Source organism: Poecilia mexicana, unplaced genomic scaffold, assembly GCF_051168715.1.
Source record: "Poecilia mexicana isolate PSO_F unplaced genomic scaffold, ASM5116871v1 scaffold_18, whole genome shotgun sequence".
In the NCBI taxonomy this organism is placed as follows: Eukaryota; Metazoa; Chordata; class Actinopteri; order Cyprinodontiformes; family Poeciliidae; genus Poecilia; species Poecilia mexicana.
The window spans coordinates 18,721,125-18,733,349 of record NW_028263387.1 but is presented as its reverse complement, the minus strand read 5'-3'; the positions used below and the strand labels follow the sequence as shown (position 1 = coordinate 18,733,349).

Below are 12,225 nucleotides of genomic sequence, written 5' to 3'. Positions count from 1 at the left end.
TCGGTGCTTCATAATTTTACTGAAAAACAACACTTATAGTGACATATGCGATGACTTTACTCAAAAAACGCTCTATATAGCAGGACAATGACCAAATTACAACAGCACATTATTACCCGCTTGATGGGTCAGTGTTTTGAAATGGCCTACTCAAAGTCTGGACTTAAATCAGCCTGAGACATTACCATAAACAGGTCAATCACACTTGGAAAAACTCTCAGATGTGGCTGAATTAAAACAATTTGGCAAACAACAGTGGGAGAAAACCCCTCCACAGTGATGTAAAAGACTTACTGCTAGTTATTGCATTGATGTTAGCCATACAAAACAAATTATTTACTTTTTTTTATATAGAGCCATGTTGCTTTGGTTAAGTTTTTAACTTAAATATCAAAATCATAATCTGAAAACTGCTTTTTGTATCTAGTATGTTATCCCAATCTGGATTAGACAGTTGAACAAGAAAACCAGAAAATAAGTATCTCAAAAAATAAACATTGACTGGAAATTCACTTGCATTTTGTTTGTGTTTAGCCAATCTGCCTCATTCACATAACTCAACATCTCAAAAGCTGAAATGTCTTGACGTCACTGACATATGATCTTTGTTGACATGGTTCGTGAATGTGGTAGCGTGGCCGAGCGGTCTAAGGCGCTGGATTAAGGCTCCAGTCTCTTCGGGGGCGTGGGTTCGAATCCCACCGCTGCCAGAAATCACTTTTTTATTATAACTTATTGATGTCTGACATTTCATGTAATTGACTCTAACTACGCGAAAGTGGACGAAAGTAACTGTTATTTATCAATTTAGCACTTTCTATGTTTCGTAATGCAAGACCATGTTCGAGGTAAAGAAGATATTACAGTTGTTCCACATTTCAGAAGTTGTCACAGGTTTCGCTTTACTATTTTATCAGGAGTATCAGGAGTACTCATACTCATGTTTCTATTTAACAGACACTAGTTCTTAGCTTACTTTACACAGTTACACCAGAATGTTTCTGTTTCTTAAAGGGATCGCCTCCTTCATTTGAATAAAATGCGTATTTATCTTAATAACGGTATTAAGTGATAAAAGCCATACATTTACATATTACAAAAGTGTAAATTTACATATATTTGAAATATAAGTTTGCTTAGAGGCAGAATGTGGGGCTTTGAATGCGCTTAGTGTTAGTTAGGACGTGGAGTATGAGAATTCCGATGGGAGAAGGAACAAGTGAATGCAGCACGGCACAGAGAGGAGGAACGAAAGGAAAGAAAGAAAGAAAGCGTAGAGGGGGGGCAGAGGAAGGAGCCCTAATGAATTCAACGTCGCTGTGTTGGCGCGAATGCGACCGCTTACTTAGCAATTAAAAGATTTTCATTGTGATTTTGGTCAGATTTTGTGATTGGCCGCCGCTTTTCTTTCACCTCCAACAGTCGGCGACGTGTGCAGCTAGCTTCGTTAGCACCTTATTTATCATTGTCACATTAATCTGCTCCCCCTCTTTTCTTTCCTCCGGCGGTCGGAGTCACGGTACTAATAATAACTGAGTAGCACCGGGACAATAGAGGAGTATTTCCCTGGAAGAAAACGATAAGTCACAGCTGTAAAAAAAATGGGGGTGAGTTATGTTTTTGTTGTTTAATGTTGCATTGAAATGTGAGTGATGATGAGAGGAAAAGAGGATGAAAGGAGAAGATGATGGTGATGGTGGTGGATGGATGTAGCTAAAGGTGTTTGGCCTCATCCAGACAGCTTAGTTAGCATTGTAGTGTTAGCTTATACATACTTTGCCTAGTTCCCCCTGTTATTAACACGTCATTTCCCGTCACATTTTTGACAGTTATGTGCTAGTGTGTTGTGATGTTATTAGCAGGCTAAGTTAGCCACAAAGGCCCGAGTGTGTTGCCTTGACCCACCTGCTAATAATAATTTTTTTTAAAAAGTCAAGCTTTCTGGGAGTTTTTCGCCTCTTTCCTAATAGACACAATCTGAACATGTTCAGTCAAACTTCTGGTTGTTCCCCCACTTTTCCCCTGCAGTCGTAATAAACCCATCCACGTGTTTTTCTCAGTCTCTGCCTGGTACACAGTTAATGCTCTCTGAGCTAAAGTTGGCAACTCGGCGTGCATTCCAGTTCTTGATTGTTCCTGGGTCTGTTCAGGCCTGCAGTGGAGCACTTTTCTTGCTAAATTCCTGCTTGTTTGTTGGTGGAACGCGAACGCATCACTTCGGCACTGTAAACACACCACAACGATCTTTATTATCACGCATAAATTAAATCAGGGTTTGACATTCTTGCTGCTTCCACAAGTTGTTGCACTAGCAGAATGTGCATGATATTCACGTTTGAAGGCTTCAGGAAAAGTGTGGAGTTTAATTTAAAGTGTTTTCCACAGGATAAGTATGAAAAATGTGTATTTTTTTTGCCTTCAATTCCCATTTCATTCTCTAGTAGTAATGTCCAATCAATATATCCATCCATCAAGATGTCTATATATCTGTCAAACTGTCCTGTACAGAAGCCTATCGCAATAAGCAATAAATCAATTAATCACATGATAAATTAGAATAAAATCAATAATTTCCATTAGCATGATTTGTTGTTTTTTTTCCTATTTTCTCTCTTTCTACCAAAAACTAAATGTCAAAAGTCTTCCGTCTGGTTTTAGTCTCAACTGGCCCTTTATTTTTTTGAAGGACAATTTTGTTTACAGAGACTTCATTACTCATTTTATTTCTTGTTTCTGTTGTTTTGTTTATTTTTGGGGGGATATTTAAAATATCTTCCAGTTCCAGAGTTAAATATATTTAAAGTTTAATAACCTTTGTCCATCAATCCATCCAGATCTGTCCATCCTTCCAACATCCCGTTGTCCTTTCGTCTGTCCAGCTGTTTTTCTTTCTCTCCATCAATCTGTTTATCGCTAGCATGTTAGCATAATTTGATTTCAAGTGCAGCAATTTCATTTGATTTGCAGGACTGATCACATTTCTTGTTGAAATCTTCCGGATTGTACATGTTTTTAGATTCTTTTGGTTTATTTATTTTTGTCTTTGTAAAAATAAATGTTACTGCTGCACAAAGCAGCAAAAGAAGCTATTAATATTTGTCACATAGCAGCAGAATAATTGCATTAAATGTTCATCATGTGCTTAATTCAATTGTTCAGCCCGACTCTCAGCAGTGAGGACTTTTATATCTGGTCAAGACGAAGTTGACATTCAAGCTTTTCAAATCTACAATACACATTTAAAAAACGTTTTTGGCCAATTCATATATTTTTTGCTAAATCTAAACACATTTTGTAATAATATTTCCTCCTCATTCGCTTCAATTGTTTCAAATTAAGACTGTTAGAATGTCTGTCACACCAAATGTGATAAGACTTTGAAGAAACTTTTGTTACACGAGATGCATTTAATTTCCTCCTGTTAATATATATATATTTAAATAAAATTAGAATTGGTGTTATTTAAAAACATCCATACTAATCTTCAGATTACGGCAAACTTCATTGTATTTTATTTGGGTTTCATTTGATACACCAAAACAATTTAGCAATACTGTAAAGTGTAAGATAAAACATCTTGAGAAGTATGGATTCTTATTTCATTATTTTCCACGTTTGGATAAATACTAGAAAAAAGAAGACCAAAGTCATGAAGCATGCTTACGTTTCTAGTTTTTATTCCTTGTTTTCTCTGCAGTACCACAAAAATATTGTGATAAAACTGCACATGTCTCACTGTGACACACGGTAGTGGCAGCATCATGCTGTGGAGACTCTTGCTGGAGGCTGCAGAAGACTTGAGACTGGCGGACGTTCACCTTCCAGCCAGAAAACCAAACACTGGAATAGTTTAGATCAAAGTTTGTCAATTAAAATGTGATTAAAACATATAATAATAATAGTTTTCTGCCATGTTATGATTGGTCTCGTTCTGGAGGAAAGGAGTTTTTACTTTTCCTCCGCTCATCTTGGCTCCATAAAGTCATGAAGTCTGCCCTCATTGCCTCCTTATTTCCTGGGTTTTCAGAGGAAATCCAACAAAGCGAAGGAGAAGAAAGCCCGGCGTCTGGAGGAGAGGGCAGCGATGGACGCCGTGTGTGCAAAGGTGGACGCAGCCAATAAGGTATTTACTCAAACGAACGTATGGATGGCACGTGGCACTAAAAGGATATCTGTAATTAACGCTCCATATGCCTCGTTAGACTTAATTAAACCCACCAGTTGTGTTTGAATTTGAACAATCTGGTGAAGATTGTTTCCAAACATCATCCACCGGCTGAACAGCCGCTGCTTCCTCCACAAACCTTTAACAAATATTTCCGGGTGTATTCCTGCCATCAGTGGTGGCGCTGAGGAAATAAACAAACAGCAGAATCGTCTAAACTCTCCTGTCTCCTTGTTTCTTGTGATTAGAGCTGAAATGATTAATCGTGATGAATTGATCACTGAAATAATCTGTAGTTAATTTAGTAATTGATGAATTAACTGGAGTATACAGACTCTAAAAAAGGCAATTACTGAAAAAAAACAAAACACTCAGATGACTAAACCAAAACTGTACAGAAACTAAACGTTTTGCATTTAAGATGAAAAATAAATTTGTTTTTTTTTTATCTGTAAATATATTTACAAGCCAAAACTCCTAGTTTTAGCTTCACCTTGTTCAAATTCTGTAGAAAATATATTAAAAAAAAATCTCATATTAAGCTCATTTTGCTGTCCAATTATTAATAGCTTGATTTAAAAAAAAAAGAATTATCTCCACTGTATTAACTTTTAAATTAAGCAGAAATAGCTGAGCTTTTCATGTTGTTAGAATAATTTTTAAGCTATAACTTCATCCTTTGCTACAAATGATCAAGAAATCCTGTCAGACAGTAAAATGTTTGTTTTCTGATTTTGAAAAAGGAATTTAATTATTTGTTATTTTCAAATGGATATTTAACAGTGTGATTAAATTAGTCGATTACTAAAATAATAGTTGGTATCTGTTCTGTCTCCATCGTTGGTCCATGGAAATGAGATGAAGTGAAAAAAGTTTGTGCCTTGATGCTTAATGATGAAATAAATGATAATTGTTTCCTCCTTCCAGCTTGACGATCCTCTGGCTGCTTTCCCAGCCTTCAAAAAGTACGACAGACATGGGTACGCATCGGTTTCTGCACGTTTTTCCGACTTTCCTCGTCTCCGGTGCCGTTGAACTGATGATTTTCGTCTGGTCCAGGTTGAACCTGCAGATAGAGTGCAAGAGAGTGACCTCGCTCAACCCGCTGGCCGTGGAGTGGGCCTTCGAACTCACCAGAGCCAACATGCAGACGCTGTAAGAAGTTTGGTTCTGTTGTAGTTTAGAAAACCGACGGGATCAATTCACATGACGCCGCCTGTCGGTCAGTCCAGTGGGTTTGGCAGTAACCGACCGGTCAGCATTAAACGCCGCTCACCTGCAGGAACTGAACCTCAGGGCGTCGGGGTTGATCGTTACGACAGTGCCGAGGTCAGAGAGGTTTGGTGGGAAATAACTGGAAAACACAATTAAATGTTGAGTTGGGAAAATTCACTTAAAACAAACTTTACTCAAATACTTTATTACCACTTCATTCTTATATCATCTTCACCTTATTGTCATGTTATTTCGACTTTAATTTTGACTTTATTCTCAATATTTTGACTTTATTTTTGTATTGTTTCTACTTTATTCTCATTTAGACATTTTTTTTTGTATTGTTTTGACTTTAATCTCAATATTTTGACTTTATTCTCGTAGTTATGATTTTATTCTTGTATTATTATGGCTTGTCTCGTACAACTTGATTATTGTAATTTAGTTTTTTCCTTAGAAATGAGGGAAAAAAAATTTCGTTGTACCATTATGGCGTCATATTTGCTGTTTATTTGTTGAGTCAGAGACGATGTGCAACATTTCATTACCTTTTATGAAGAATCAGCGATGCATGGCACCAGTTTACAACAAAAAAATGCTCATTTCCACCTGCAGCCCCTGGACAGGTTAATGTAATAAGGTAGAATTTAACAGATTATGAATTTATGAAAAACCAGGTTAGTGTTTAATCACATGCATGTCTGACAATTACAATCAAAACCAAACAGAACTACAAACCGACAGACAATGAAAAACATTCATTCTTTACACATTTTTGAGATCTTGCCGTGGCGTCATGTCAATTGCTTCATCTTCTATTTTTTATTTATTTTTTCCCTTACACTTTAGCAAAGTTTCTCCGGCTTTCCAAATTTGCTCCAATCCAGTGGAGACGATTGTAAAATCTCTCTGGAGTTTGTGAGGCTTCAGAGCAGCTTCCTCTCTGCTGTGACTGTAGATACGAGCAGAGCGAGTGGGGATGGAAGGAGAGGGAAAAGAGGGAGGAGATGAACGACGAGAGGGCGTGGTACCTGCTGGCCCGCGACGCAGACTCCACCCCCCTGGCCTTCTCCCACTTCCGATTCGACGTGGAGTGCGGGGAAGAGGTTTTATACTGGTAGGATGCTCCGGCTATCCGGATAAAAACCCCGGAAGGGAGTTTTGTTTCCGTTTGTCATGCGTTGTCTGCTGTGCAGCTACGAAGTGCAGCTGGAGAGCAAAATGCGGAGGAAAGGGCTCGGAAAGTTCCTCATCCAGATACTGCAGCTCATCGCTAACAGGTGACGACCGCAGCCACGGTTCCACACGGAGACCTTTGGTTCCTCCCCTTCCTGCATCAAGACTTAAACTGTGCATTTTAAATCATAGATGTCCAACGTATGGTCTGGGGGCCATTTGAGTTACTTAAAATGATTTTGTACAATGATTTAGGAGTTTTATTCTTAAGAAAAACTAATTTTTTGTGTGGCCTGCAAGTGCTTTGATCTTGATAATTATTTCCAAGTGGTGAATATATAAACTAATATTGTTTGTCCTTTTGTTTCCGCTCAGTACGCAGATGAAGAAGGTGATGTTGACGGTCTTCAAGCACAACCACGGGGCTTACCAGTTCTTCAGAGAAGCTCTACAGTGAGTACAGGAGCTGGTTATGGACATATTTCAATAAATACTGAAAGATGCAACTCTTACAGAGCACTGCTTTTAAAAACGGCTAAAATCCTCCAACGCTCCCAATTCTCATTTTATATTTTCAGGTTGTCTCTTAAAACGTCTTAAATCCATATATTTAAAATCAAGGCCTTAAAATATCTTAAATTCATTAAAATAAATGTAAGCTAGTCTTAAATATGTTAACAGGTCTTAATTTTTATCAAGGCGGGACTGTTTAATCTCTTATATTCTACGTAGACATTTTTTGCGGGATTTTTCTATCTGACAAAAATCTGAGTCGTGTGCAGACTATTCAATCTGTAACCAGAAGCAGCTAAGGCTGCCGGTAACTAGCTGCTAACACTTGCTAGCTATCTATCCTGAGAGCACAAAGCTGCTGCCCAGCGCCACAAAAGAAGCCCTAAAAATTTACAGCATTTCTTTTCTACATCTCTGTTGCAATATAGGTCTTAAATTTATTTGATAATGGTCTTAAAAACGCTTAACTTAATTTATCTAAAATTAAGGCCTTAATTAAGATTAAAGCCTTAATTGATTTAAATTAAGGTCTTTTCTTGAAATTTATTAAAGAAATGCAAGTTGGCAATTCAAATTTAATTACAGTTGTTAAATTTTGCTGAGGCAGGGCTATTTACATCTTCACCTGATGCGTTCTGTGACCGCCTTAAGGCTAACGGTAACTTGCTAATACTTGCTAGAAAGTATTAGCTAGCTAGCTAGCTGTAGAACAATATGTCATGTGAAAAGCACAAAACTGCTCCAAGAGCCACAAAACCCTCCAGAAAATTGTACAATGTTGGTTGCTTGTGTTTCTTTTGTACATCTCTGTTGCAATATACACTGTAAAAACACAAACTCTTGCCAAGTTTTTTTTTTCTAGTTTCTTTGTGCACTTTAAATGAGACAAAACTAACTTACAAGTAACTTTTCAGCAAAAAATAGGAACTCGTTTTAAGTCAATAATTAGTACTATTTACACTGGCAGGTTATTTCACTTAAAACTAGTATTTTTTTTTAACCAATGTTAAAGAATTATTGACTTTTTTATTGATATAGCAGGCTCCTATATTGTGCTGAGAAGTTATCTTTTTTCATATTTAATCATACTAAGACACTTGTACTAGAATTTAGCCCAAACATACTTGGTAAGATTTTGTGTTTTTGCAGTTTAGGTGTTAAATTTTACTAATAATGGTCTTAAAAAGTCTTAAACTTGAGTTGGTGAAACCTGTAGAAACCCTGACTCTATAAACTCACCACACTGCCAGTTGAGTTTATAGTTCAGACATTCTCTTCTGCTCTAAAAGCTGAGCATTATGGGTAAAAATTGACTCTGCCGCCTCTCCTTCACTAATAAACTTTTCTTCCTCCGCCAGATTCGAGATCGACGAAACCTCGCCGAGCATGTCTGGTTGCTGCGGCGACGACTGCTCCTACGAGATCCTGAGCAGGCGGACCAAACACGGCGAGGCGTCCGCCGGCCACACCCACGGCGGCGGCCACTGCGGCGGCTGCTGCCACTGATGGGCGACGACTTCCAAAAGCTGTGCGTGTGTGTGGATGACGGAGCGTTTTTCTGGGTTGGGGGGTGGAACGGTGTCAGAAACGAGCCGCAGGTGGAAGTCCTGATGCTGATAAGCTTTTTTTCCAGGATTCTGTTTTTTGTGTGTTTGTTTTTATTCCTGCTGCAAAGATGGAAAGCAGCTCAAGCTTTTCTCTCTTCTCCCAACTTACTGACCCGCTCCCTCTTTTTTTCACCTCCACCCACTCATTGCCGTTCGTAGATATATTCCAGTCTCTTCATGTTCTGCAGTGTAACGAGTCATTTTGATTCATTGATTCTGTGGCTTAAGACCCGATACTGGTGCTGGTCCAGCCTCTAGTCAGTTGAAAAGCTTTAAATCATGTCCTGACTCAAGACAGCAGGTGTGAAACTTGAATGAGTTGTCCAGTTTTTGCCGACAAGCTGCAGCTTCTTGACGACGGACGTTTCTCCCTGTCTTACGGAAACGGTCACAGCATTGCTATAATCTGCTCAGTCCCCCATCATTCCCTGTTTGTATTTACATAGAAGCTGCGTTACTCCTAATTTTTCTTTATTTTATTGCCATTTTTAATCCAGAAGTTTAGATTACTTATTCTTGTCCTCTCTTTTAGCGCTTTATCGGTTTCCCACGCTCCAGTTTCTCCTTCGTGTTTCCCTCTCCTCCGTGCCTAAAAGTTCTGGAAGATCCTTTCGACCATTTCGCCTCATTTTTCAAAGGTCCAGATATCAGTGTTATAAATCCATATTTAGAGTTCAGATCACAACTCGCCACAGGTGGAATAACTATACAGCAAAAAACTGAAGTGGTTGCACACACAGAACCCCCCCCGACCCCCCACACAAAATCTTACAAAGTATTTCTTTGGTCTAGTTTCTTGTGCAAATATCTTGGTACACTTTAAATGAGATAAAACTAACCTACAAGTAACATTTCGGTAAGATATAGGAGCTTGTTTTAATTAAATAATTCCTTTTAATATTGATTTTTGAAAAGTATTTGTTCCACTTGTAGATTTTTTTTTCACTTAGCATTGGAAAAATGCTTTGTGAAAAGTGAAATAATCGGTCAGTGGAACTCCTTCTTTGCTTTGTTTTTGCAGCGTACATGCAGGGTCAAATATTCACATACACTCCTATTAATAGCCGTTTGTACCTCAATCACATCTGACATCTTATTAGACAGTGTAGAGTTTGTTTATATTGGTTGATTTCTTGGTACAGGTTTGATGTTGGTCCAGTTTAGCCTTCCAGACCCAGTTTGGACTTTTTGATCTTTGACCTGTTGGAACAGGTTCCCGACTCCCAAGTTTTTACCATCTAGCTCGACAATTTTAGTCATTTTGGAGCTGGGACTTTCTTGTTGGAAGTAGAAAATACGAAGAAACAGGTTACTATTAAGCTCCAACTTCAACAATTTTTACATTTGAGGATTACGCTGTTGATTAATTCATAGAAGCTCTTCCATTTGCGAATTGTGGAAAAATCCACCCAGAATTAAACCAGAAACTTGTTGATTGCGCCACACAACAATTGAGACATTCAGTTAATAAACCATAAACATGCATGTAAATATGAGATCCTGTGTTTAGAGTTGAGCACCAAATTCTGATATTTGCCGTATAATCAATTTACTCTGGAAAAAGAACAGCATCAGTAAACAACCAAAGAGCCAACATAAACAAAACGTTCACGCAGTCGTCTAAAATCAGACTGATTCTGACCAGAATCGGGTTCAGAAGCTAAGCGTCATTCCTTCTCCGTTCCCCAGTATTGATGAATGGTGAAAACTGGTCCAACAGCAGCTCTGAAATTCCTTTTGCAAATTTTCTAAACCAGCAGAAATATGCCAAAACGTGCAGCTGCATGAAATCTGGACTTCATTTAGAGGTGCAGCAAGTTCTGCACATGTGCATAACATTTGTCTCACCAAAAAGTAATAGTTTAATCGTTTTAAGGTTACTTTCACATCCATTTGTTTAAAAAAGAAAACAAAACAAGAAATCGTGAGGGTTGTTCATGCGCTATTACAAATCAGAAACCCTGTTTTCTGCTTCTTTTTTTCTCCCTCCAGAAGCTCTTTGGTTTTACATCCAGTACTGTTTGTTTTAAAATGCATGCTTGAGGAGTAGATGAGAAGTTTCTCCATCCAGCATCATGATGAGGGTGTTAGGTTGGTACGTTTTTTTAAGGTTTTTTTTGTTTGTTTTGTAAGCGGTTCTATCGAGTTTTTGTACGGTTTTGATGCCTGTTGTAAAATGTGAAGCTGGAGGCTGAAATGTGAAAAACTACACAGGTCAGAAAGGTCATGAATCACAAAACTAACCGCATGGCTGACTGAATATGAAGTGAGACTTGCTGATTGTTTCCCAACTAAAAAAGAAAAAAGTTTTCAGTCTTTTTCAGTGATCAGGAAAAGGACTAAAGGAGCAGGCAACATGCTTATTTCTGTTATAACTCACATTTTTGTACCATATAGGTCACAATTAGATCAATGCTGTTCTGCATAGTCTCTCTCTCTCTCTCAGGTCAGTCAATCATCTTTTCAGCTTCCTGTTGGTTCTGATCTGGAGTCGGTTTCATATGTAAAAGACTTTAAACACAACCTGAATAGTGAAAACACTGAAATCCCTGTAAGTAACTTGTTTGGTTTTAGTTTGTTCCAGTTCCTATAAAAATGTGACATTGCATGAGAGTAAATTTAGATCTGCTGCAGGCTGTTTTTTTTTTTGTTTTTTTAATAAAAACCCTCACTGGGGATTGAGGAGGATTTCTGTAACCAGTTTGTTTTGAATCCAGTGAGTATTTCTGGTTTCTTCATTTTCGTTTCCTCTCTGTACATAAGTATAAATATATATAAGCTGTTGTGGATCCATCCTCTCGTCTCTTCTCGGCCTTTTAGGGCGAAACGCTTTTTTAAAAAAACGTGATGTTGAATTAAAACAAACGCCATGTTTGAGAGTCCTTGTTTCAGTGACAATGAAAGGGAAAGTCATTCTGCCTTGTCAGTGTTTTATTTGTATGTTACAAATAAAGGAAAGTTGTCTGACTTCATAAGAAATTTTCCCTTTTTCTGTTATTTTATTGGACATAAACGTAAAGGAAACACTTCTATTTTCCACTTGCATGTATTGCTTGGGGAAATTATATGATTTATACATTTTACTAAACGGTGAAGTTTAATTGAATAAGAAAAATATTTATACTTTATTAAATTTACTTAGAAAAAGATGCAATAAAATATGTGAAATGGGTAAATATTCTAAATCATTTGTAATATAAATGTATTACTTTTGGGATTGTCAAAGAGTTAATTTGACTGTTTTATTTTTATATCTGATTTTAAAATAATACATTGTACTTAATACATCATTTACAACAGGGGTGTCAAACTCAATTTCACCGAGGGCCACTTCAGCATATTGGCCCCCCTCAACGGGCCACATTGACGGTACAAATCAGGAGTGCATCCCTGCTAAAACACCCCAGACAAAAGGTTGACTTCCCTCATTCAGGTCTGTAGAGGCTTATAATGAGTCAATGGTCCAGGTGTGTTAGAGAAGGAATGCATCTAAAGCTGCAGATGGGAGCTCTGGAAAACTAGACTTGGGCAGCCCTAGCATAAATGTAT

The 12,225-nt window shown here is 37.8% G+C and overlaps 1 protein-coding gene and 1 non-coding gene across 2 annotated transcripts; both read left to right on the top strand.

Annotated features, from left to right (window-relative positions):
• Window positions 1–628: 628 nt before the first annotated feature.
• On the top strand, window positions 629–710 carry trnal-aag (transfer RNA leucine (anticodon AAG)). The gene has a single exon. It is a non-coding gene; the product is annotated as a tRNA-Leu (tRNA).
• Window positions 711–1,207: 497 nt separating this feature from the next.
• On the top strand, window positions 1,208–11,655 carry naa40 (N-alpha-acetyltransferase 40, NatD catalytic subunit). The gene is made up of 8 exons (XM_014985502.2): window positions 1,208–1,607; window positions 4,028–4,123; window positions 5,093–5,145; window positions 5,225–5,320; window positions 6,339–6,497; window positions 6,577–6,660; window positions 6,932–7,009; window positions 8,428–11,655. The coding sequence occupies exons 1-8, from the start codon at window positions 1,602–1,604 to the stop codon at window positions 8,573–8,575; spliced, it is 720 nt and encodes a 239-aa protein (XP_014840988.1). The 5' UTR covers window positions 1,208–1,601; the 3' UTR covers window positions 8,576–11,655.
• The last annotated feature ends 570 nt before the right edge of the window (window positions 11,656–12,225 follow it).

Excerpts from the sequence above, each read along its gene's own strand:
- naa40 (XM_014985502.2), top strand. Across the intron at positions 5,146-5,224 it reads AAAAAGTACGACAGACATGG|GTTGAACCTGCAGATAGAGT; the intron begins GTACGCATCGGT and ends CGTCTGGTCCAG. Across the intron at positions 5,321-6,338 it reads AGAGCCAACATGCAGACGCT|ATACGAGCAGAGCGAGTGGG; the intron begins GTAAGAAGTTTG and ends CTGTGACTGTAG.